Source organism: Podarcis pityusensis (assembly GCF_964106645.2).
Source record: "Podarcis pityusensis genome assembly, chromosome: 10".
NCBI lineage: Eukaryota > Metazoa > Chordata > Lepidosauria > Squamata > Lacertidae > Podarcis > Podarcis pityusensis.
This window is the reverse complement of record NC_138035.1, coordinates 47,694,762-47,721,997: the sequence shown is the minus strand read 5'-3', so window position 1 is coordinate 47,721,997 and position 27,236 is coordinate 47,694,762. Positions and strand designations below refer to the sequence as shown.

The following is a 27,236-nucleotide window of genomic DNA, read 5'->3' as shown; positions in this document are numbered from 1 at the left end:
GAGCACATCCAGAAGGCAGCTTCTCACACAATTTAGAGGGTTTAGGAAGGATGGGTAGAATTGTCAACTAATTTTTTGGGGGGGAGGGAGTTTGAGTGTTTAGAACTTGCCACCCACTGATGATGTAACTAGAATCTAGCGACTAGATCCTAGTCCATTGTTTGGATAAGCAGTAATTGATCAACACAGGAATTAGCAATGTGACAGCATGTCTTTCAGAAGCCCAGAGACTCAGAAACAGTAACAACAACAGTAAACCCTCTGGATTACCCTGCAGTGAACTCTCCCATTAATATTTGCCCCAACTTTTCATTCACTTGCTTTCCAACCACAGTCCAGAGAAGAATCCGCTTTTATACAAGTTTTAAGATTAAAACACTGTAGCTTCTTGTTTGGAAATAAAGCCCCGTTGAAATCAGTGGGTCTTCTTTACGTAAACATAGGCTGCACTGTTGTGTTTTTCCTTCCACAGTGTTTAGCTGAGGATCTTCAGAATGTATTACAGTAAATGAATCTCATTTACAGAACTACAGTTCCCAGCGTCCCTTTGGGGGGGGGAGCCATGATAGCTAAACAGAAATGTGTGCAGCGCTGGCATACCCGGAGAGCGTCCCCGGTTGTCAGCTCGCATGCGGTCGAGAGGAAGTAATGCAACCGGACAGGCTTAAGCGGGTGGTAGTCTGTTTAAATGACTTGTGGATCTCACACACGAAACCAAAATAGCCACTGATCCCAGTCGGAGCTTCAGGTTATTTGTGGCGATGACTGTCTCTTTTACGGACAAAAAAACCAGCCTAAAACCTACAGGACATGCGGCGCTCTCGATCTCTGCGCGATGACTACAAGTCCCAGCATGCACTGCGCCCCGGAGAAAGCATTCCCCGCCCCACCCCGGCCTACCGCCCTGATTGGTAGGAGCCAAAGCAAGCGTCGGGAAAAACCTGTTCCTGGGTTCAGGGCTTTCCCTTGCTCTGGGTTATTACAGGGCGCACCGCGTGCCTGTTCAAAGGGTTTGCCGCGGGGCAGGCTGGGAGCTGTAGTCTCGCTGGGCTTGTGGCAGTTTCCCGGGCGGAAAGGGGGAGGTGGGCTACGCGGCGTCTCCCCGCAACCCAGCCAAGGCGCGCAAGTGGCCCCGCGGCGGCGGACCTCGCACACTCTGCAGCGGGCTGCTCTTCCTCTGCCCGGCTCCCCTGCGGTTGTGGCGGCCTCTCGGGAGTGCCGAACGACGACGCCACCCCTCCCTGATGGACTAGCTGGGAAGGTAACGAAAGGGGGCGCGGGGCGCGTGCTCGTTCCCGCGTGGCCCACCTGGTGGCCCCCAGGGGGCGCGGGGCTGGGGTGGGGGGGTGGGCCAGCAAAGGGGTGCGCTTGGCCCCGGCAGGCCCCTCGGTGGGTGGTGGCGGGGTCGACCCGTCGGGCAGGTTCGGGGGTTGCGCTGCTCTTCCCTCGGGGGCGAAAGTAGCTGGGACCCCGCTTGAGGGATCCCTGTGGACCCCATTCCTCGCCCTCGGGGTGGGTGATCCTGCTCTCGCAAATCCCCACTTGGCCAATGGTCGTGCCTACTAGGGAACGTGTTGCGGGGGGGGGGGCTAATCTCCTCTTTTTAGCGTGAAGGGGAGAGGATGGTTTAAATAAGAAATAAAAGCAATGCTGCGCCCGAAGGCCTCTTGCACATGAACCCGTTGCGCAGCAGCTGCTGGGTTGGTACGGAGTGGGGCTCGGGCCGGTTTCTTAGCCCGATCGACTGGTTGGTAGCTAGTGAGAAGCATCAAGGGCAGGAATCGTCTTTTTTTTTAAAAAAAGGGGTAATTAATTTGCATTAAGAATTGGTTCACACATGCCCATCCGTTGCTTGATGTTTCATAACTTTACAGCCATCCAAAAGCAATACTTCAGTTGACGCCAAACTTTCCCCCCCTTTGTTGTGCATCATAACGTGCGAGTCATTGCGTGATGGTGCAGTTGAGCTGTGAATGTGCTCCTAGGGATAGGAGTCAGTCAAGTGGGCTGCAATGGATTGAAATTAAAAAACTGCAGTACACTGAACAGTACACCTAAGATAAGCCTGTTAGTGTTCTGAACACACCCTTAAAACACCTCTTTGCTCACTGATAGCCCTAAATTAGTAATATTTGCATGTGTAGGAATCACCATAGATAGAAGCGCCATATCTCCTTGACTACAGCAGTTTATAGTGGTGACAGTTCACACCTATACACACACACACACACACACACACACACCCTGATCAAGTGTTGAAAGTGATGTCACATTACATAGGAGCATGTGTGACATTAATTCACCATCCCTTAATATAGCCACCTTGGGAAAGCTGAATACTGTAGTAATGAATGACAGCATTTTCACTTTTTAAATGATTCATTTATTTCTAGTCTAATCCATGATGTTGTAAATAAATAATGCAGAGGGAAAGCCTGTGAGTTTGGTTGTTTGGATAATAACAGCAAACAGGACCCAAAAGACACTAATAAGGTAGCAGGAAGCAGCAACCAGATGTAGGCTGACACTTTCCCCCACCCTCCAATCCCAAAACAGTTGCTACTGTGTAAGGCCCATTGACTACAGGAGGAATATAATAATAACAATTTATTATTTATACCCCGTCCATCTGGAATTACTTCTAAGGAAACAAGTACAGGATTGTGCTGTCAGACTGATTGTGAACAACTCTTTAGGCTTTTGGTTCACTGTTTCTTTTCTTTTTCCCTAGGTCAGTTTAAATAAAGGGGAAATTAAAATTTGTTGCTTTGATCTCTTTCTGTATGACGGTTAAAGTTGCTTCAGTGCAGGGGGTGACAGCTGTTTTGGGCCCTTGAGTACATCTGCAATTAGGAGAAACCCACACAGACACCACACACTCACCCCAACCAAGCACACATTGCGACCTATTCTATTGGCTAGGGTATAATGCTTCTTTCAAGCCTTATTCCAATGAGAGAAGGGGACCATGTAAGTGACTGGGAAGATCTCAGTGGGCACATGTTGGCAATCCTCGCTTTTAATGGAAGGTCTTGTGTCCCGCTTTATTTATCTGTGTGGGAATAGATATATTTGATGTTGTTGGCACAGATTTGCTCCTGAATTAAAATGGCTGTGTCTTGAGTCTGTCTAAAATAGATGTTTTTTGTACTGTATTTTTTAAAAGGGGTGTCACTTATGAGTCCAGGAGTTAAAACCTTGTTTTTCACTAGAAATCTTTGAACTTTTTGGTATAAATAAGGTGGATAATTCACACTACTACTGAGGTGCATGTTCAAATTATTCAATCCTTTAAGGTCTTGTAGTCTTTACCAGGGCTTTGTATAGGAGTAGGGCTCTTTCCTCCCCTTAAGTCTGTAGAGGGAGTAAAATTACATATTGCATAAAATCCTGTGTGCTGCAAGAATTTCAGCACAGTGTCATACTGTCTTTTGCAAACATGAGATGCCCCAGGAGGTAGAGACCAGTGTTCCTTCTTTCCTACAATAACATCGGGAGGCCTAGTTCTTGCCCCATTCAACTTCGGTGTGCTTACTCAAGGAACATTCTAGCACTAAAATGAAAATGTGTCTTCTTTCACTAGTCATGCCAGACTGCTGGTTCCTTTCGGTCCCAGATAGCACAGCCAATGGATAGGGAATTATAGGAATTGTAGCTAGCAGCTGAAGGACTAAAGGTTTCCTAGCCCCGCTCTAGAGGGTGGAAATCCATCAGATCAAAAACTTAACTCCAGTACAGGATACTGGGTCACTATATCTTCTTAAAAAATGGAAGTACTGTAAAATGAAAACAACTTGGAATACAACTCCATACGCATTTACTTGCTGAACTGAGTCAAACTTTTGGATAAACATGTAGAGGAATACATTGCTCATTTCGTCGAATCTCTATGAAGGGCAGAAAGCTTTCTTGTGATAAATCTTTATCTCCGGATGGCTAACCTGTGGAATTCTTTGATGCTGTTGGATTACAAATCCAATTATTCCTGACCACTGGTCCTACTGACTGGTACTTGATGGGCAGGGGCCAACATAATGTAAGGATTTAAAACAGATGTCAACTTCACAAAATCCAAAAGATGTAGGTCAAGTGCGTTTTATATTGGGGAGCAACGAGTAGTTTCTAATGCAGTGGTATAAACGTCTAATGAAATTGTGAAGCAACTAGATTGCTTTGTTACATTCCAAATAAAACTGTGCAAAAAATGTCTTGCTCACATGGGTATCCAGATATTGGCACATTGAAGTATATGTTTTTGTAAGCTGAAATGGGCTGATATAATGATTTTGCTTTTTGGAAACGTTCCCAACCCCAAAGTTTGATATGCAGGCTGAAGTATCTCATCTGCATGCAGTGCTTGATGTAGACCAGGTCGCAATTCCAGGCACACACTTGTAGTTGAGCTTCTGAGCTCTGGTGATTTCCCATACTTCCCCATTTGAGCCTCAAAGAATCTGGCCCCAGGACGCCACAGACCTAGCAAGTGGCAGGACTTGTTTTAAATGATCATCTCTGTGACACTTCAAATGAACATTAAAGGCCATCCCACTCTAAATATAACTTTTCCAAAGCCCGTAAACTAGCACCAAGCAAGGGTGTGATTAACAATTGTTCTTCGGCTTGCTGCCTTGGGACCAGAGTGTCCTTTAGGAAACCTGATGAGTTGGTTGAAGATCCTGCAGCAGTGGAACAATGAACTGCTCCCCCGATAATACAAACCTTTTATTCATCTCTGCACCTTTCAGTTCATATGCACTGCACAGACAAACCACACAGCCCATTGTTGCCTGAGTAAAAATCTGAACCTGGCAGCCAGGCCATACCTTCATTTTTATTTTATTTTATTCAGGAAGAGAATTGTACAAGGAGGTTTGGTAACCCTTTAAAGATTTCTGTGGCAACAATATGGCAGCAAGTCTTCATTCTTTATTCTTTCTGGGCTAAATTGCATACAGTCGTACCTTGGAAGTCAAACAGCTTAGTTCCCAAATGTTTTGACTCCTGAAAGTGACTGCTCCAGTTTGCTGAACACCCAACAGCCAATCAGAAGCTGCACTTTGGTTTTCAAACCTTTGGAAGTCGAACGAAATTCCGGAACGGATTCCATTCGACTTCCAAGGTACAACTGTATTATTTAATATAGAACACAGTTGCTGTGTTTATGATCTCTAACCGCCCTCCTTGCCCCAGAGCCTTCATCTCTCCCATTGTAGTTCAAGCTTTCATGTGGTTGTTGAGTTTATATACAAGAAGTTCTACAACAGGAGTGGGGATCCTGTGGCCCTGTGGATGTTGCTGGATTTCAGTTCCCATTGCCCTGGATCATTGGCCATGCTGGCGAGGACTAATCAGAGTTGGTGTTCAACAGCATCGGGAGAGCCACAGGTCCCTCTCTCCTGTTCTAATAAACAGGGCAGTTGCATTTCACATGGTTAGGCTTCAGCACCTGATATGAGAAAATAAGTAATTGTATTGATCAGCGCCAGTGATTCAGACTCCTTGTTTTCTTGATTTGTTTTCTCTGCAGATGTATGCAGCTTCTGCTGTGAGTGAATGGGATAATCCTGTTAAAAATAGGGAAGCTGGAGCATAGCAGAAATGGATGAACAAGCTCTTCTGGGATTAAACCCGAATGCTGACTTAGATTTCAGGCAACGAGTAAGTTTAATTATACTTTTTTCTCATAATCTATGTGACAACAGGTAGCTCACTGGACATGAACAGGATGTTGATTTCAGCTTAGAGTAAATAGTTCAGACCCGCAGTCGAAGATTCCACTGGTTTGAAAGTGTATGAGATGTTTTTTGAGGCTTCCACCTTCTGTTGGTACCTTGTTTTTTTGTTTTTTTTTGAGAAGCATTATCCATGTTATCACGGGTGTGGGCAGATTCCAGGTGTCTAGGATCTACTTTGTTCTAGACATCTGAGGTTCACCAACTGGGCTTGGGTGCAAAATAGTGACTTGGGAAATATAGCCAGATGTAGATTGGTGTTCGAAAGGGATGCGGGTGGCGCTGTGGGTTAAACCACAGAGCCTAGGACTTGCCAATCAGAAGGTTGGCGGTTCGAATCCCCGTGACGGGGCGAGCTTCCGTTGCTCAGTCCCTGCTCCTGCCAACCTAACAGTTCAAAAGCATGTCAAAGTGCAAGTAGATAAATAGGTATTGCTCCGGCGGAAAGGTAAACAGCGTTTCCATGCGCTGTCCTGGTTCGCCAGAAGCGGCTTAGTCATGCTGGCCACATGACCCGGAAGCTGTACGCCGGCTCCCTCAGCCAGTAAAGCGAGATGAGCGCCGCAACCCCAGAGTCAGTCACGACTGGACCTAATGGTCAGGGGTCCCTTTACCTTTAGATTGGTGTTCAGAAGATGGAATCAGCTACCTTCTGCACCTCGTGAGCCATACACTGGGATAACCTGAATATATAAGAACAAATACATATCCACATTAACTGCCAACCAGGGACCCTAATAGACCAATTTGTGTGCGTGTAACCTTTTCATTGCTGCTGTTATTAAGCTGCTGGGACTCAGAATCTCTTGCCAATCTATGCAGTTCATCCAGTGATCAGCTAGTAGACCCCAGTCTTATTGTCTGTTCACCAATGTACTATCCCTCCTCACTTTTCTTGGCTCCTTATTTTTCTTGTAACCTAGGCCTTCTTTTCTCTAGTTATTGTAGTGACATACTGGCTATTAACCTCACACAAGGCCAAGGGATTCCTCCCCACCCCTTCCCCTTTCATATTGGTCTCTCTTTCTCAACTCTCTCCCTCAGGCATAGGCAAACTCGGCCCTTTTGGGACCACAACTCCCATCATCCCTAGCTAACAGGACCAGTGGTCAGGGACAGTGGGAATTGTAGTCCCAAAACATCTGGAGGGCCGAGTTTGCCTATGCCTGCTCTACCTCCTGTGCCTTGCCCCCCAATTCATTTTTCTCAGTTGCTTCCTCCTCTCATCCTTCCCTCCAATTCCTTTTTCTTAGTAGTTGTCCCCTTTGTTTCCCTTTCCATCGGCAACCCTGTACAGTGGTACCTCGGGTTAAGTACTTAATTCGTTCCGGAGGTCTGTACTTAACCTGAAACTGTTCTTAACCTGAAGCACCACTTTAGCTAATGGGGCCTCCTGCTGCTGCCGCGCCGCTGGAGTCCAATTTCTGTTCTCATCCTGAAGCAAAGTTCTTAACCTGAAGCACTATTTCTGGGTTAGTGGAGGCTGTAACCTGAAGCATATGTAACCCGAGGTACCACTGTACTTGCAAAACTGGCATAATGTCATCACTATTTTTCTCCTCCCCCGTACCCCACCTTGCTTGATTTAAAGTTACAGAGAAACTTAATGTATTCAGGGTTGTGTCCAGGAAAGTTGTCCCTTGCCCAGTGCCCAGAATTACCTGTGCAACAAGACTTCTCTCTCTCTCCTCTCTTCACATGCCCCCCGCATTTCCACTTCATCTGCTCCAGAGGACTCTCCCACCCCAGATTGGGGTAAGAGGCAGAGAGAGAGAGAGGGAGGGAGAGTCTTATAGTCCATGCACTAATGGGAAGACTTCATTGAGTTCAACCCCATATGTTTACATTATTTTGGAGATGATTCCTCAAGTGGCTACTCTAGCAACTTTCTTTACAGTTTCTGGAAACTTTACAGTATAAAGGAATTTATTTATTTATTTATTCATTCATTTTAGGCATTGGCCTATTTTGAACAGCTGAAGATCTCTCCAGATGCTTGGCAAGTGTGTGCTGAAGCTTTAGCCCAAAGAATCTACAGGTAGATAATAAATAGTTTTGTTTTTTACATTTAATCTGAGAATGTTCTGAAGTTACATCACCTTGACATAAGATTTATTTTTTATTTTTTTGATGATTCACATGTCTCTGTTTAAAGAACCAAGCAATTTCAGGGAGGTCACTAGACCAGATGAATTTGATGGGTGGCTTGTTGCTCCAGCTTAACGGCTACAGCTAGACCCACCACAAAATATGCACAGCTGGTAGCTAAGAGCAGAACTATCAGGTATCAGCTTCCACTTTCCACATGCCCAGCTCCCCTAGACTTCATACAACTTGCAGCTCTCTAAAAAGGAATGATTTTGTGAGTGAAAGCGCAGGTGCTCAGGATGCTAAATACTGAATTTTAGGTTTGTTCAGTGTAGCCCTAGAATACACAGCCCACTGAAACTGGAATCACTGTGTCCCCACCCCAAGGGTTTAGTTTTCTGCCATGATACCAAATGGAATCTACCCACAAAACCTTGGTGCTTGTATCCAGTTTTCAGAATCCACTTTTCACGCCGGGTGACTATTACATACATTGTTTGATTGTGCATTGATTGTACCGTTCTTCTTTGTTTCAGCGACGATCACATCAAGTTCTTCTGCTTTCAAGTCCTGGAACATCAAATTAAATACAAGTGAGGCGGCATCTTTACATTTATAGAATTGCAGCAAACGGAAAGTAAATGTAGAGAAATTATAACTGCTTGCGTTTCTAGTAGTTCATGTGTCTCATTTATTTTCTTCCTTGAATATTGAAACCCCCGATTTAATGCATTTATTTCACTCTCAGTTGTCTAATTTAGCTGCACTGAAACAGCCAAAGGTTCACTTTGTGCCATCCAAAGGGCTACTGAGGTTTTGTGCTGGACGGTTTGATGAGAAACCTTTGGGGCTCCCTGACAATTGGGGTGGTTCCTGATGCTTGCATATTTTCCTGGAGGGTGTATATTAATCCTTGTGTGGTTTCTTAGCGCATGGTACATCCCACTAACTGAACATCAGCCAGCACACAGCAGCTACGGCACAGATGATGCTGATGGGCTTCAGGTTCCAGGGTTTAAAATATACATATGCAAGTTGAATGTTGTTTTGTCCTGTGTTTCAGGTATTCCCAGTTGACTGAGGTACAACATCAGCTAATTAGGGAAACACTCATAGCATGGCTACAGGCCCAGGTAGGTTTCTTCACAATTTGGCTATTAATATTGTATGCAAATATCTGCTTGCCGCTGTTCCCAAAATTTTTCCAATATATTCTTGCATATTTTGAACCTACCGCATCTTGAAATGTTACTATAAAATGCTGGTTCCTTTCAGATGGTGAATTCTCAATCGGAGAAAACATTTATACGGAACAAAGCTGCGCAAGTCTTCGCGTTGCTGTTTGTCACTGAATATCTCACGAAATGGCCCAAGTTTTTCTTTGATATCCTGTCTGTGGTGGGTCTCAATCCTCGAGGTGTGGACTTGTACCTTCGAATCCTTATGGCAGTCGATGCCGAACTGGTCGATAGGGATGTTGTTCATACATCAGAGGTAAGTTCCCTTCTTACAATTCAAATGTACCCTGTTCTGTAAGTCCTCTTTTCCTAACTTGCCTTGCCTGTGAAAAGCATTTCTAAAAAAATGATTTCTGCTCTCATGGTGTTTTCTGTTCTGAAGTTTCTGTCTGCAGTTTAAGTAAACTCACAGTGCAATCTTACACATGTCTAGTCAGAATTAAGTCCTACTGAGTTCAATAGGACAGTCCCAGCTACTGCCTGACTCCTTTTGCTCCTCTTCAAACACAGAGGCCTTCTGATGAGACACTTTTGGTGGTCCCGCATGCCCCTGAGGGCCAGCTGGCCTTTACCAGGGGCCAAGCCTTCAGTGTGGCAGGTCTTGTGGAATGCCTCGCCAATAGAGTTTTCAAGCAGAAGTCATGGCTGCTTGTTTTTAGACACCTTCTAAAAACCGTGTTATTTAGACAGACATTTCAAAGCAGAGATTCTTTGCCAGCCAGCTTTTCCACTTAACACTTTTTAAAAACAACCTTTTGGCATTCTTGCAGCCACTACCTCCATTTTTTGGTGTATAAGAAAGCAGTGAGGGTGTTACCCCCAAAGTTGGCATTTGATATTCCTTTTTAAAATCTTAAATGTTAGTGTCTAGACTGACACCAGCATTTTCCCTTCCAAGACTGACAAACTTCTTACATTTACAGGAAGCCCGCCGAAATACCTTATTAAAAGATGCTATGAGGGAGCAATGCATTCCAAGTTTGGTGGAATCATGGTACCAAATTTTACAAACGTATCAGTACACAAATTCAGAGTTGACATGTCAGTGCCTTGAAGTAGTTGGAGCTTACGTCTCTTGGATAGAATTGAGCCTGATCGCCAATGAAAGGTAACATTTCTTTTGAATTAGGAACGCACAGACTAAACTCAATTTCTTAAATAAAATTTGGTTTTAAAAAACCAAACACAATTCCAGAAGCAACAGTCTTGAAGTTCTTTGGGCATTATAGCTGGGTTATATTATTTCCTGTCCAAAACAAGCAATAGCAAATTGGTAAATAACACTCAGATGTTTGCATCTACCGAGTAAAACTTTTGTGTATCCCTTTTAGATTTATAAACATGCTGCTAGGTCACATGTCTGTAGAGGTTCTACGGGAAGAAGCGTGTGACTGCTTGTTTGAAATTGTAAATAAAGGAATGGACCCAATTGATAAAACGAAGCTGGTGGAGACGTTGTGTCAAGTGTTACAGTCGGCTGGCCTCTTCAGTGTTGACCAGGTGAGTTGCCTTCCGTAAAGAGAGAGAAAAAGCTTGTGTTGATAGGCCTGTGGTGTGATAGCGTCGGCAGCTGCTGTGTGCATAAGAAATAGGTAACATTTATTTCTTTGCCAATGCCATCAGATGTTTAGTATGCTGCTGGTGGTTCTTCCCCTTATGCCAGTATAATTTGCTTCTCTTCCCTCCCATCCCAAACTCTTATTTCTGTCTTGTTTCTGAACTGATTCTCACCACCCCAGTCGCACCTAGTCCTACTTATGTAGAGATTGGCAATTATATCTGATGCTAGTCATATAAATATGCTAGCAAATGTGCACAGAGGGTGAGACAGAAAGTCCTACTGGGTTGGTAGTTTCAGGGCTTCCGTGCAAACTGTGTTAAGTTGCTTGCATCATTAGCTGAGCTCCAGCTGCTGCAGGGCTGAATAGGATGCTTCCATCTGGCAGGAACATAAGGAAAGCCCTGCTAGACAAGACCAAAGGCCTCCTTAGCATCCTGTTTCCCACAGCAGCCACCAAGATGTCTATGGTAGGTCCACAAGCAGGAAGTGAGGACAATAGTCTCCTGCCATCGTTCCCCGGCAAGTGATATGTAGGGATATTCTGCCTCTGATCCTCAGGAAACATGTTTGGCATTTTCTGATACCTTCCCTGCACATAATTCCTCAGAAATCCCACTAAGCTCAATGGAGCTTGCTCTCTAGAAGTGTGTTTAGGATTGCAGCATAAGTAAATATAATAAATGCAATTATAAGTCTATCATAACCGTATCCATGTGTATGCCATTTTGGTTGATGTCATTAGAGGTTCAGGTAGATTAGTTGCTTTGGTGACATAAACTAAAATTTTAATAATAATTTGATTAACCAACTTGACAGGAAGAAGATGTGGACTTTCTAGCCAGGTTCTCCAAACTGGTGAATGGGATGGGACAAGCACTGATAGCTAGTTGGACTAAACTTGTGAAAATTGGAGATATGAAGAATGCCCAGGATACTCTGCAAGCTATTGAAGCAAAAGTGGCCCTAATGTTGCAGCTTCTGGTTCATGAGGATGATGATATTTCTTCTAATATTATTGGGTTTTGTTACGACTATCTGCATATACTGAAGCAGGTAAATTGCTCTTCTTGCATGAAGGCTAACACTAGAGCTTCATTTTGAAGGAGATGCAGCCTGGTGAAATCTTGTTCTCTGAAATATCTGATTTTTAAAAAACCAAACACATCGCTATGCTTTCTTTCTGAAACCAATGACCAGTGTTAATATGCAGAAACGGCCTCAGTCCAGTATACCTGAAGGAGCGTCTCCACCCCCATTGTTCAGCCCGGAAACTGAGGTCCAGTGCCGAGGGCCTTGTGGCGGTTCCCTGACTGCGAGAAGTGAAGTTACACGGAACCAGGCAGGGGGGCTTCTCGGTTGTGGCACCCGCCCTGTGGAACGCCCTCCCACTAGATGTCAAGGAAATAACTACCAGATTTTTAGAAGACATCTGAAGGCAGCCCTGTTTAGGGAAGCTTTTAATATCTGAAGGACTATTGTATTTAAATATTTTGTTGGAAGCCGCCCAAAGTTGTTGTTGTTGTTGTTGTTGTTGTTGTTGTTATGATTAATAAATAGCTTGAGACACTTCAAAAGTAAAGTTTGTTCTTTTTTTTTTTTTTTTTGCAGCTTCCTATGCTTTCAGAACAGCAAAAAGCTAATGTAGAGGTAAGAGTGATTAAAATATCCCCCCCCCCCCAGCTTATAACTGAAAAGAAAGATCTCTTCTGTCCTCTATCCCCCAAAACCTCATTATGACTAAAATGTATTGGGCTCTATTCAGTGACGTCATCCTGTTGCTGCAAGGACTTGTGCCTGCACAACAGCACCTCCTCTCCTCACCATGCTCCTTGTATCCCTCTATATTTCTGTTCTGGACGTTCCCCATACCCTGTGAAGCAGATTTTGGAGAGAGTAGACAGGGAGAGGAAGTTTTGTTGCATAGGTGGAAGGAAGTCCTTGCATTAATGGGATTGCTTTGTTGGACACAACCCTTTGAATTGACTTCTTTGCTTTTTAAAAGAGATGATGCAATGCATACTTCTTCTTTTTTTAAGTCGAGAGTTTGATGCTAGCTGATCAACTGTTTTCCATTACTACAGGCAATTATGTTGGCTGTTATGAAGAAACTAACCTACGATGAAGAATACAACTTTGAAAATGAGGTTAGCTGTCACATTTGGCAGGTTTTAGCTTTTCATGGTTTAGCTTTTCGAGAAGTGGTTCAGTAATGTCTTGGTAACTCTTGAGGAATTGTTTTAGTATTCAAATACGTGCCAATGTAAACATTCCATATAGGACAGGGAGAAGGGGACACTTTAGTTTCTAGGGACCACAGTGCCAAGCAGCAAACATGGACATGTGTTCTTAAATGCATGTGTTTGAAGCTCTCTGCATGCGTCCTCATCTACATGTGAAGCAGAAATCTTATTTTTATCAAACCCTGGTAGAAATGAGGAGTGGGTGAGCTTTTTGTGCTTCTTCTCCTTGTGTCAGGCAGGCATAAGAAGCCAAAGCAGTGAGGAAGGGCCTTTGTTCATTCTAAGGCATAGCTCTTTTCTTTGTACAAATGCCTTCTTGAGTAGATTCAGTTGAAGTGAAACTCCTACCTTTATGGAGCCACACTTTCCCCTAATACTATGCTAACCCCCTGAAGAAACTTGAGGATAAACAGCTACTGCCCATTTCCTTTCTTTATGTTGAGAAGGCCCATCCAGTTTGGTGGTCTTCATAAAGACCAAAAGCAGTGTGAAACCAAATAAGGGCTCTTTGGATTTTGCAGTGGGGTGATGGTTCAAAGACTTAACTTCTGGTTAGTTTCCATGTGACCACTTGACGGTGGTGTGTGCAGCTTGACAAAAGTACTAACTCAACTCTTGCAAACTTCCATGATTCGGAATGAATGACTCTTGCCAGTGTGAGAGAATATTATCACAAGTTAGTTAGCTAAACACTTCATTGTTACACAAAGAAATTTTACGTCCCTGCAGTCAAAAAGATCAGACGTATGTTTGTGTTTTATCTGTTCTTATTTCAAAGAATAAAAAGTAACACCTTTGGTCCTGTTCATGCCAATACACACGTTGACAGGGTGAAGATGAAGCGATGTTTGTAGAATATCGGAAGCAACTTAAGCTGTTGTTGGACAGACTTGCACAGGTTTCGCCTGAATTACTCCTGGTTTCCGTACGGAGGGTTTTTAACACTACATTGCAGTAAGTTTTGTGTTGGCTTTGTTAAGTTTTTCTCTAGTCCATCCTGGTCATTTGTTGCTTTTTTTTTTAAGCATCAAAAATTTATGTTGACATTTAAGAACCCCAGAGATTACTTGTCTCGTCCACATTAAATGATACAGAGAAAATACTTGAATCTTTGTATGCTCCTTTGGAGCTTCTAGTCTCTGGTATCCAATATAATCTTATTAACACCTGGTAAGTCAGGATTCATTCGTTGGTTCTTAATTTGGCCATTGTGTTTCTATCAGTCTGTTCCAATCTGTGTGGGACGAATAAGTCATTCACTATAAGATTGATTGTAGCTATTTTGGGTTCTTTTTAAATATATGTGTGTGTGTGTGTGTGTGTGTGTGTGTGTATGCATGCATATGCCTTACTTGGGCCTATTCTATTCTGTTTTATAGGAATTGGCAAACTAAGCCGTTTATGGAAGTGGAAGTCGCAATCAGGCTGCTGTATATGCTGGCTGAAGCTCTTCCAGTATCTCACGGGGCTCACTTTTCAGGTGATACAAAAGCCGGGGCTTTGCAGGACATGATGCGGACTGTAAGTACAAAATGAACTCAAGACAGTTTTCCTTTTGAGCAAGCCTTTCTTCAGTCAAGGTGAATCATCCTTTTCTCCCTCTTGCAGCTGGTTACATCGGGTATTAGCACCTATCAGCATACATCAGTAACCCTGGAATTCTTTGAGACTGTGGTCAGATATGAAAAGTTTTTCTCCATTGAACCTCAGCACATTCCAAATGTTTTAGTAAGTCCATAGTAATTGCTTCCTTTTCTTTTTTTAATGTGCGTTGGTTATCAGTAACGCTTCTACACCCCTTCCCCCTCCGGACAGTTTTTTGTAAAAGGAGTTTGGGAAATGGTTTTACCTCTTTTCCCAATTTATTACCCTTTTCCATCATGCAGTGTGGCTTAAAGCGATCAAACTCTCCCCGTCTTTAATTGCAGATGGCCTTCTTGGATCACAGAGGTCTTCGCCATAGTAATCCAAAAGTGCGAAGCAGAGCAGCTTATCTTTTCTCCAGATTTGTCAAATCCCTCAAGTAAGTTGCTTGAAACCTAGAGACTTAATGGGAATATTTTCAGAAATAAAAGAGCTATTTCCCCTCCCCCCAGGAAAATGAAGCTGCATAAGCATCATCATTCTTTACAGTGGTGCCTCGGTTTAAGAACAGTCCGGTTTAAGAACGATTTGGTTTACAAACTCTGCAAAACTGGAAATAGTGTCTTGATTTGAGAACTTTACCTCGGTCTAAGAATGGAATCCAAATGGTGGAAGGGCACCGGCGGCCGGAGGCCTCATTAAGGAAAGCGTGCCTCGGTTTAAGAACAGTTTTGGTTTGAGAACGGACTTTCAGAACAGATTAAATTCATAAACCTCGGTACCACTGTATTTGCAAACCACTTTTCCATGGCCAGCCATGCTCAAGGCAGCTCACAACATCAAAAAGTTTACATAAGATAATTCACTAGCAACGCCAAGGCGCAACAGAATATAAATAGTCATAATAAGCTTGGCACTTTGGGCAGAGTCTGGAGGACACTACAGAAGGATCTTTTCTAAACAAAAATAGAAGTGAGGTTTACTGATCTGAAAATTTGAGTCTGGAGACTTATGGAAAAGTTCAGTAATTAACCCACCTCTTCTAAATCAGTTCACTGTTACTCCAGGACATCAAAATTCTGGTAATGTGTTTTCCGTAAATGTGTTTCTATTAGGTTACAAATTTAATTCTAAATAAACAAATTAAGCGTTTTTGGCTTAAGATTGCATTTACTGGTGAACAACTCATTCCAATAAATAGAGAAGATTAGGGTACTTATTTTTTCCCTTTGTACTCTCGCAGTACAAGATGTTATAACTTCTAAATTGATACTTTGAAAAATACTGTTCAACTGTCACAATTCAACACATCCATTACTGTAAAATGTTTGTAAGCATAGTCCACTCCTATGTTTCAGCAAACAAATGAACCCTTTTATTGAAGATGTGCTGAACAGAATACAAGATCTGCTAGAACTTTCTCCACCTGTAAGTATTTCCTTTTGTCTTGAATGAAAAGGGCAAAGAGGCTGGGCCCATAACAGCGAGGAGGAAGGCAGGACAACATTATACATTCTGAATTGCTGTCGATGTATAGGAGATGATGCAAATGTACACATGTTGCTTGCATGATTATTAGGTCATGTTGCATATAGTCTGCAACTTACCAATGTATGCCTTGTTTGGGTTGTTCTTTAAATGATCTTGGCATGTGGCAAGTGCCGTATCACATCTTAAGCGTGGGCTAGTGGTCTTGGACTGGCCGGATGCTTTCTTCAAATTCCCATTTGACCACAAGGCTTACTAGGTAACCTGGGGCTTGTCGTTATTTCCCAGCCTTCAGAGGTTGTAAACATAAAGGAAGGGTGGTATTGATGATGTTTACTGCCCTAAGCTTTTTAGAGGAGAAATGGCAGGATAAAAACCTAAGTCGGAAGCTTCCTGGAGCACTCCATAGATACAATGTCAGATTATAGACTGGGTGTTATGGCTGTTCATGACCCGGGTTTCTAGAACCCTGGAGCTGCTTAAACCTTCTGAGCCATCCTTTGTTTTCCAATACCCTTCTTATCATATAGCATAGTACTACCTATGGAGTAGCGGGTGGCGCTGTGGGTTAAACCACAGAGCCTAGGACTTGCCGATCAGAAGGTCGGCAGTTTGAATCCCCGCCACGGGGTGAGCTCCCGTTGCTCGGTCCCTGTTCCTGCCAGCCTAGCAGTTCGAAAGCACGTCAAAGTGCAAGTAGATAAATAGGTACCACTCTGGCGGGAACATAAACGGCGTTTCCGTGCGCTGCTCTGGTTCGCCGGAAGTGGCTTAGTCATTCTGGCCACATGACCTGGAAGCTGTGCGCTGGCTCCCTTGGCCGATAAAGTGAGATGAGCGCCGCAACCCCAGAGTCGGTCATGACTGGACCTAATGGTCAGGGGTCCCTTTACCTTTTTACCTATGGAGACTATTTCCCCACCTCCATTTTCCCAGGTTTTTTGCGCGCGCCCCCCCCCCGCCTTCACATCTCTAACTGTTTTGAGACAGATTCCCTAAATAGGGTACAATGTGCATTATTCAACTAACATGCAGAGATTTCCATTTGTGCAGTGGGACCTCTCCCATTCCCTCCCGTTAGGCATACCCCATGCCTTCCCCAAATCTGCTCCAGAAAGTTGGGGGAACCCCTAGAACAGATTTTTTTGGGGGGGAGTCCAATTGTGCAAGTGGAAATTCTTGCGCTGATGGGAATCATTACTCAGCACTATTTTATGTGCAATTCATGGAACTTGACCAGCTAAACAATTGTTTCTTCATTTAACAAGAAGTCCTTCAGAATGTAAATCTCTCATTGGTTCCTGGACCCATTTAGTATCTCTTACATTGGGAACTTCCAGTGCAGACCAGAGTGAATGTTGCATTGCAGACCCATAGACAGTCCCATAGGCGTTTGAGACTTTTGAGATCAACTTCACATTGTTGTGGCATGCAAAGTAGGTGGAATATAGTATCAGAAGTGATTTATTTCCAAATAAGTAGCATCCATAGTAGTAACTCAGCCTCATGAAAGATTTGAGCAGTTTGGGGTAAGGTAGCGTGGAGTGTTGCTGTACAAATAGGTTGTTTTGTGTGTGTTGTTTTTTTTAAGCTATTCTAGATTTCTGCAAGTAGAATTTAACAGGAAATATCTGAACATAAAGCTCTCCTTTGTTTTCTGGTTCCAGGAAAATGGCTACCAGGCTTTTTTAAGCAGTGATGACCAACTGTTCATTTATGAGACTGCTGGAGTACTAATAGTGAACAGTGACTACTCTGCAGAACGGAAGCAGGCTTTAATGAGAAATCTTTTGACTCCTCTAATGGAGAAGTTTAAAGTGCTGTTAGAAAAACTTATGATGGCACAAGATGAGGATAGACAAATGGCATTAGCTGATTGTCTGAATCATGCTGTTGGCTTTGCAAGGTGGGAACAATATATAGTTTATTCAACATGCATACAGAGGTATAAGTTTAAAGAAGAGGTTTGCGGACGGCTGTTTGCAAACTCCAATGTTAGCAGAGGTTCACATGTTTGCTAAAGTCTTAAGCTTGTGGGATGGGTTCCCCCTCCTGATATTGCTTAATTTCCTACCCTGTTATGGGAATAAAGCTTGGGAATCTGATTTGGTGGTGGAAGGAAGTCTCTTAAAAGTACATCCCTCTGTGACTAGAAATACTGAGAGCTACAAAAATAAAAAGGCCTTGTGGAAACTGAATTCTGTTGCTCCCAAATCTGGAAAAAAAGACTTATGACTAAATGTGTTGTTAATAAATATTTATCTATCAGTGCCTTCGAATAGTGTAGGATGTAGCCCAAAGAGCCTATTGGGCATAGATTTACAAAATTTCTTCAGAAAAGTCCCTGTAAATTCAAAGTGCAATTAAGTGTGACCTTAACTAAAACATGGCAACGATGATAAAAATGTTTTAGCTGTTGCATCAGATTTGCTTTTAGTACTGGTCTGATTTGAGAATAGCATAGCTGAAATATTTTTAAATGGCTCAACCTAAGGATCTGCCTGCTTGTGTATGGCAAAAACCTTGACTACTTCTTCTTTTGCACAGCCGTACTAGCAAAGCTTTCAGCAACAAGCAGACAGTAAAGCAATGTGGCTGCTCGGAAGTGTATCTGGACTGCCTGCAAACCTTTTTACCGGCTCTCAGCTGCCCCTTGCAGAAGGAAGTTCTCCGAAGCGGTGTCCGCACCTTCCTTCACCGAATGATTATTTGCTTAGAGGAGGAAGTTCTTCCGTTTATCCCATCAGCCTCTGAACATATGCTCAAGGATTGTGAGGCAAAAGACCTTCAAGAGTTCATCCCTCTCATAAACCAGATCACAGCTAAGTTCAAGGTAGGCATCTCCCTCAATGTAAAAGGCGAGGAACTAAACTAAGTGTCTCTTGAGCCGGCCTACGAAGTGAGATCATCACCGGAGGCATTGCTCTGAGTGTTCTTACCATTTGAAGTTAGGTGGATGGTGGCAGTCAGAAGGGCCTTCTTGGTGATGGTGCCCCAATTGTGGAATGCCTGGCACCTACTTCAGTGTGTTTTCTGTGCCAAATACCCTTTTTTTTTTTTTTCCAGACCCTTAACAAATTTTATCGGTCTAGCACCAGAATTTATCATTCATTTAGTGTCATTTGTTTTTTACCTGTCGGTTGTATTTGCAAGCTGCCCTGGAAATATTTTGTATTGATGGGCAGCAGTTACCTTTTAGAAACAAGACGTTTGAAAAGATACCTTCCGAAGCAGGATGTCTAATTGCAGAAAAGCCTGTTTTTCTTTTCTTTTCTTTTTAATCCCTCTGTTAGAAAGTGGATTTTTTGGAAAAGGAATTTGAAAAAGAGACTGTATCCAAGTGAGGGTATTCAAGTGTTAGTGGTAGATGCAGAATTCTAATATAATAGCTACAGTCAGTGATGCTGTGCAGTTGAGCCTTCAACATTTTAAAAAACCTTGCTTCCTTCTTATAATGAGATTCTCTCCCTTGCTTGTGCAAACTGTAATTTGCTCCAAAATAGGGGACTGAAGCCCATTTCAGATCATATTTTAGTCCCCAGGTTGTGGGCAAACCAGACATTACCCAGTTTGGTTTCAACAGCAAGCTATGAATTTAGTCAAACCAAGGGAAGGAAAGAGATGGGGTTCTCAACGGACCAGCCCAATGGGTTGGCTGCAGTTAATTCTCTGTAAAACAGGAGTAGATCTGCATCATCCAGTTAATTGCATGGTTCAAAGGGAAGGAATGTAAAGCAGTTTCCATAGGCTTTTCAACACTATTTTTAATATAATGCCTTGTGAACATAAAGCAATAAATTATCTTGTGTCGCTTGTTTGGCTGGCTGAAAGTGCCATTCCACATGGGTAATTATAACTAAATTAACTAACTTAAAACTAAGACTTGAGAATCGTTTGGCCATCATCATGGTGTCATCCAAAATAGCACTCTGTGTACTGCAGAAATCCATTCAAGCCCCAAATGTCTTTTATGTGAAAGCGCAGTTTTTGTATTTCAACTCCAGGAATCCCTGCTAAAAAGGCAGAGGAAGTTCTTAATGTAGATGCTCTCTGTTATCACAAAATTTGGATTTATCTTGGGAAGTTTGCATTGATCTAATAAGTTTGAGTTGAGAGAAATAAGCAGTGTTAATCATTGTACATTTAGATATATAGACTTACCGTTAGAACTTTGTATCTTTAATATGGAAGTATAATAAACTAAAGACAAGTTGCTTGCCTTTTTGTTTATGGTATGTTTTGCTCTTGCTCATCCATAAATTTAATTTTGTCAACTTATATATTCCCTGTCCCAATAGAACCAGGTCTCCCCATTTCTCCAACAAATGTTTATGCCTCTGCTGCGTGCTATTTTTGAAGTCCTGCACCGCCCAGCTGAAGAAAATGACCAATCCGCTTCATTAGAAAAGCAGATGTTACGAAGAAGTTACTTTGCCTTTTTGCAAACCGTCACTGGTAGTGGAATGAGCGAAGTCATAGCCAATCAGGGTAAGGCATGGCTCATGATGGGAGACTGGTTTCGTAGCCATATAATTCTTCTAGTATGGAAGTGTTGGTTCTTTAGCAGTGAAAGAACTGTGTAGTTCAGAAGTTCAGTTCTAGAATGTTCTTAAAGTGCTTTGCTTAGATAAAATGCATGTGGGTTGTATCTAACCAAGTCCATTTATTTCAGTAGATCTTTTCTGAGTACACCTTAGGTCAGCTATAACCCTGTACAATTATTATGTGTGTCTTCCTTGGAGGGGAAATGCCTTGTAACACATGATTTATATATGGAAAACAAATTGGCCAGCTTCGCACTTTGCTCTTGACAGACCAGAACAATTTGTTATTTATTGCCACTTCATTGGTTTGAATAAGATTTAATTGAGATTTCCTTCCAATAGGTGCAGAGAATGTAGAACACGTGTTGTTCACCATCATCCAAGGAGCAGTTGATTACCCAGATCCTATTTCTCAGAAGACATGCTTTATTATTCTTTCAAAATTAGTGGAACTCTGGGGTAAGGTTGCCTTCATACCATAATGGCTTAAGTTTGATACCCACAAAAAAATGATTTTCAGTTTTTTGTGTTCCGCCTTCAAATGTTGCCGTAGTCACTGTGGGGATGTGTCCTTTTCTTCATACTGTGTGGTGCTTACCCTTGATGATGAGAACCAGAGAAAAGTCTGAATATTCTTGTTTGGCTTTTTTAGGAGGCAAAGATGGACCTGTGGGTTTTGCTGACTTTGTCTACAAACACATTGTTCCTGCATGTTTCTTAGCACCTTTAAAGCAAACCTTTGACTTAGCAGATGCACAGACAGTATTGGTATGTATTCCGAAGCCTGACAACATTGGGAAGTGAATGGCTAAATGTCCTGTAGGCACACCAAATTGGGCGGTGGGTGGCTCTCCTGAGGTCTTCTAAGATGCAGGAGCTCAGAGGAATCTGGAAAGCCTGTTCACAGAATATGGAAGCCTTTGGGGCTTTTTAAAAGAACTCCTATACATAAGAGGCAGTTGGAGCCATGTGGCTTCTTGGTAAATCATGTCTCCATGGCTGATACCCTGAATGCCAACATACACAAGTAGTAGAATTCAGGGCCTCCGCTGGGTTCAGTCTGCCAAATGTAGATTGTTTAGAGCTCCTGATAAACTCCACAAGAGAATTCAGCAATCCTGAAATCTGGCAGCAGATTCCATCTGGCTTAGAATTCTGGCATTGGTAGAAATAGTTAGCCACTCTAGTAAGCTTAAAGCTCTCTTGAAGAATGTGCAAAGCTCTGGCTTTATTTTGAAGCCTTTCTGCTGCTAACAAAGGTTACTTTTACAATGAACTATTAGCCCCAGAAAGTGTAAATGTAGCATGTAATTCAAACTACCGAAATTTCAATACTCAAATGTTTGTGCTGAAGTATTTTTGTTTCGTTTTTATAAGGCTTTATCCGAGTGTGCAGTGACACTAAAAACAATTCATCTCAAAAGGGTAAGGCTTTTGGAAATAGTGACTATTTTATTAATAGCCTTTTTTTACCTTGTCAAAAACACTGTTTCAGTTCACAATTTGCAGGTTGTAGAAGGGAGGCTCTGTGGAGGGCGGATTTCCTGTTTTGCTTGTGTTTTCCCCCTAGTCTGTATTGGCTTGGTCATACTCCTGTATGAAATCCAGGAAGAAAATTCTGCAAGTAAACTTCCTGAATGTTGCTTTTAAAAATAAGTCACAGGAACAGGGTACTTGCACATTTCAGCTGAGTTTGCATTCCTTCTGGCTGCAAAAATACTGAGCCTCCTGATTAGTTAAAAATGTTTTGCCATTCTTGCAGCCTGCTTTTTTTCAAAATGGTCATATGTCAGAGTTACGACAGTCTGTATATGCAAAGTGATCGGAGGGGTGTGGTGTTATCTAACATAGGAACTTACACAGTTACATTTTTTTTAATGTTTGCTTTTCTTTAGCCTGTGTGGTGCCTTTTTGAATGTAGAAGTGATACAGCCCCACTTCAGACAATCATATTTTGATTTAATAAGCTGAGATATGAACAAGCTTTTTGCCCTCACATGCAGCCCCTTTGCTCAAGCCATGCTTAAACTATGAAGTTTCTAATTAGCCATTGTTTCCTGTTTAATCTGAAATAGAAAACTATAGTTCCCAGCTTTGGAACAAGTCAGGATCTTAAATCAATTTGGTTTAAGATCCCCCTCTTCCAGTTTTTGGCTACACTGGCCAAAGCCAATCTATGATTTTATTAACTGGATAAAAACCTGTAATGTGGAACAGGTTCAAATGATGAAATACCTAACTGCAAAAACACTGCTTGGATGTTCCTTTTCGTAGGGCCTTGAATGTATTCAGTATCTCCAACAAGAATATCTACCTTCGCTGCAGGTAGCTCCTGAAATAATACAGGTAAAACTTATTATTTGGCTGATGCATAGGATTGGATCTAAGAGGACTAGTGAAGGTTACATCCCATCTTCCTGGCAGCTCCACAGTTCCCCCGAGGGCGGTGGGATCCTGTTGAATGAGGTAGCATGCTAAGCTGAGGGGAAAGGTGGAGATCCCAAAAATCCTTGGAGCTAATCCAGTTCGGGTTTTCCTGTGGGTAACAACGTTTGTTATTTTCAAGCAAAACATACTGTAGTATGATTGCAAGTTATAGCAAGAGAGTTTGATGATTTTGCTGGAGCAGATTATTAATCTGGTGCTCAAGGCGCACAGCGCATCTAATAGTTGAGGTAAAAGCGCATGACTGTTCTTGTCATTAGTCTATTTATCCTAAACAGTAAGTGTCATTTACTTTCTAAAAGATGACTGAGAACTAACTTGTATCTGCAAGGTGTATTTTATATGCACTAGAGAAGATACTTCTGCACACAGATTGTCTTGCTATATGAGAACTGTGCTTGTAGAAGGTTTTGTGCAGGGAGAAACAAAGCCACCACCAGAATTTAAGGTTTCACAGAGATAACACAGTTATCCTTGTGGTGACAGAGAGATCATTGCATGCAGGAGCCCAAACACACATAGTCACCTGCTTCCTCACACACAGATCTATAGATAGATCCCATTTCTAAATGGTTACATTTTCATTAGGATTGGAAACAATTTCCAGGTACAATGGAAACAGTTTCCACATACAGCATTTTTATTGTTGAATCTTTCATTATTCTTATTCTTATTCTTATTCTTATTCTTATTCTTATTCTTATTTTGAAAGGAACACTTTCATAGTTGCTGAAAAAAATAACCATGTTACTTCAACACAACAGTGTAAACTATTTGCTCATTATTATGGTGCTTTTCTTGTTTTTCTTATAGGAATTTTGTCAAGCACTTCAGCAGCCGGATGCTAAAGTTTTTAAAAATTACTTAAAGGTAGGTTAAATTTGCATCAGTATTCCATCTTTCACGGGTGAAGGCATTTTGTCATGGATTAAATAGGTCTTGCATGTATCTGCTTGCATTTACCATAAACTCTGAATTAAGGGCGGGGGCCTGCAGCCCTCCAGATGTTCTTCAGCTCCCATCTTCCCTGACCTTACTGGCTGGGGCTGGTGGGAGTCCCAACATCTGGGAGGCTATAGATTTTCCAAACCAGTATTAACTCTGAACAATACTGCTTGCTACAGGAAGCTATTATTATACCAACATAGAAACCACCTTCACGCGTTAATAATGTGAAGGGAATCCATGTAAGGGGAATTGAGCGACATCCTTGAACAGATCTGGGCTGAGGTTGTAGCTTTTCACCCCTTTCCATTTTACTCATCTTTTGAATATTTTAGGTGTGTGTTTTCAATTGATAGTTTTAATGTTTCTTTTCGCTCGGCGGTTTTCTTAGTCAAGCAGTATGTAAGTTTCATTAAATAACGTTTTAGGTGGCGTTGGTTGAATTACTAATTTCATATGCAGCTTACAGTATTTTATATGACTTTTCAATTTAACTATTGCCAAGATAGCTGTGTTGATGACTTGCCTTAAAAATAGCATGTGAAAAGTTGCTGAAGCATTTTATCAACTTATCTTGGAGGGTTGAAACCACCCTTAAGGCAAATAGCACACAATATAAGCATCGCATCTATTTCCTGTCCAGGTGGGAGACTCCATTGCCAACTTACTTACTGCTCTTCATGGTGTCTAAGAAATTAGTCCCATAAGCGGAAGCTTGCTCAAGGACTTCCACTAGCACAATGGGGCTTTCCTCCCCCCACATACCCTCAAAATGGTTCTGGGAGGTTGGGGGTATCTCCCAGTTCATGTGGGAATGAGGGGGGAGATGGCCTTGACTGGCAAGCTGCAATACTTTCACATTTCTGTAGCGCTACGCTGAATTCCTCCCAGAGATTTGATAGTCTCTTTGTTAGCTGCAAATGGTCCCATTTAAACCTGATTTCTGCTACTGGCAATGTACTTTTATTCTTAGCTTAGTGGTACTGTTCTTCTGTGCTTTCTTCTTCTCTAAAACGATATTTACTTTCTTTTAAAAACAGGTATTCTTTCAAAGAGCAAAGCCCTAAGAGATCTACTGAAACCTTTGACTGTTTCCCCTAATCAGGATCTCCAGATATTAATTTGTATGAATGCAAACTCCTGTGCCATTCAGGCTTACTTTTTCTTTTGGAAGACATTGCTCTGTGCTTCAATCAGTATGTGTATTAGCCTTTTGGTGTAAAAGTGCAAATGAAATGCCCTACATTGTGTTGGTTGATGCACATGCGGCATATGGGCAACACGTCTTGCCTGCCTACTCAGAAACACTCTGATAATTGTATGCTGTAATTAGTACAGCAAAAAGAAAAATCCTTTTTTATTTTGAAATTTAAAAAAATGTATAAATTCCTTCCAAGCCCATAGGAATGGTTATAAATTGTGTACATTTTTAAATACTGAGTAAGATATTTGCATATTAGAAATGAAATTCATTTGTTCATGCACGGTGATATAAAATAAAGCAATCAAACTTGGTTTTGTAGATAGATGTTTCATTGGAGCGGTCTTAATGCTGAAGTGTATGCTACAAAACAGTTATTAATGGATCAGATTTACAAGAAGATCTGGTTCTACATTTTTATACAGAAAAATAAATTTTATTCAATGAAATCCACAAGTTCTCATGAGTCATTGGTTGTTTTCTTGGCATCTGTGGTTAAATAATGGAAGGCTGTGTCTGTGCTATACACACTACATAGAATGGTCTTTTCGGGGGGGGGTCTTAACCCTCCCCCCCCCCAAAATCATGACTGAGCAGATATTTGGTGGTGTTTACAAGTTTCTTGTACCCCTGGGGAAGTCTCAGTATAGGGCTCAATGGAGTTTTCTTCCATTATCCTTGACAATCCCTTGACCACACACAAGTATAGGCACTGCAGTAACTTCTAGGGGCAAGTGGTCTTGCTGAGATAGGTATATGATAAGCTATGGCTGGTGAACTGCACTGTGCCACATGCTTATCTCCATAAAATCCCATCTTGTGATTCTTAGAGGACAAACCACATTATATGAGTGTAGTAGTCCTCTCCCCCTTGAGTTGCCATCAAGATCTTCAGAGGCACACCATCTCTGATAACGGATGTACCATAATAGTCACCATGCCTAAAAGCCACGTCGTAATGTCGTAGTAGGTTATGGGTAGGCAAACTAAGGCCCGGGGGCCGGATCTGGCCCAATCACCTTCTAAATCCGGCCCGCAGATGGTACAGGAATCAGCGTGTTTTTACATGAGTAGAATGTGTCCTTTTATTTAAAATGCATCTCTGGGTTATTTGTGGGTCACAGGAATTCGTTCATATTTTTTCCCCAAAAATATGGTTAAGCACCCCACAAGGTCTAAGGGACAGTGGACTGGCCCCCTGCTGAAAAAGTTTGCTGACCCCTGTCGGTGGTGATTACAAAATAAAGTTGTTATGGTCATCACACTTTTTGTATCTTCATCATTGAGCTGCCCTTTTGAGACCCGATCAGTAGTTAGCATTGAACTGAGATTCCAGTGTTTTGTGTTGTATCTGCCCGTGTTTCAGAACTTTGAAACAGCAGGGACAAGTGCATTAATACACTCCAGCGCTAGGTTTAATTTCAGCACTATTTGAAACGTTGGGCAAAAGATTCCTGCATTCCAGAGAGTTGGACAAGATGACCTTCGTGGTCCCTTCCAATTGTATTGATTCTACGTATTGCTTGCCTTTCCACAAAACAAGTCCGCAAGCTCATTCCACATGCACACAGATGCTGCCTGCTAAGTTTTCGTCAGGCAGGTGAATTTGCTGAAATCTACGATTGCCTTCTTTGAGAAGGGTAAATAGTTCTGTTCCTGCTCATTTACTGGCAGTTTCTTTCATTTTAAAACAATTGGAAATGTTGTTTGGGGATGCCTGTCTCTTGCATCCACCTGTATATCTGGTCTTTGCAAAACTTGCTCACAACATATGCACTTTATGTCCTTCCACCCTGGCCAGCCCCTTCTATTTCTCCTTTAGGCACAATTCCGTTTTGAACTGTGCCCTGCAGTTTTCAAGCTATGGCAACTGCAGGCCTAACTTGCAGGCTTATCCGTATAAGACATTGTTTTGGCAAGAACCCTGAGTTGTTATCTCCTGCCCTTAAGCCTCCAAGGAACTCAGCACGGCATCCATGAGGCCTCCTTTTTCCTCACAACAGCCCTATGAGGTAGATTAGGCTGAGAGCATAGGAGCCAACTCGTAGGGGCCAAGGTCCCTTCAGAAGAAGAAGAAAAGAGTTTGGACTTGATATCCCACCTTTCACTACCCTTTAAGGAGTCTCAAAGCGGCTAACCATCTCCTTTCCCTTCCTCCCCCACAACAAAC

The 27,236-nt window shown here is 42.3% G+C and overlaps 1 protein-coding gene across 1 annotated transcript; it reads left to right on the top strand.

Annotated features, from left to right (window-relative positions):
* The first annotated feature begins 973 nt into the window (after window positions 1-973).
* On the top strand, window positions 974-25,522 carry XPOT (exportin for tRNA). The gene is made up of 25 exons (XM_080972052.1): window positions 974-1,261; window positions 5,528-5,658; window positions 7,688-7,770; window positions 8,357-8,413; window positions 8,884-8,953; window positions 9,096-9,314; window positions 9,982-10,166; window positions 10,390-10,558; window positions 11,436-11,672; window positions 12,228-12,266; window positions 12,701-12,763; window positions 13,689-13,813; window positions 14,239-14,380; window positions 14,468-14,587; window positions 14,788-14,882; window positions 15,802-15,871; window positions 17,599-17,837; window positions 18,479-18,764; window positions 20,230-20,419; window positions 20,818-20,934; window positions 21,128-21,243; window positions 21,853-21,900; window positions 22,750-22,821; window positions 23,734-23,790; window positions 24,906-25,522. The coding sequence occupies exons 2-25, from the start codon at window positions 5,599-5,601 to the stop codon at window positions 24,930-24,932; spliced, it is 2,886 nt and encodes a 961-aa protein (XP_080828178.1). The 5' UTR covers window positions 974-1,261; window positions 5,528-5,598; the 3' UTR covers window positions 24,933-25,522.
* The last annotated feature ends 1,714 nt before the right edge of the window (window positions 25,523-27,236 follow it).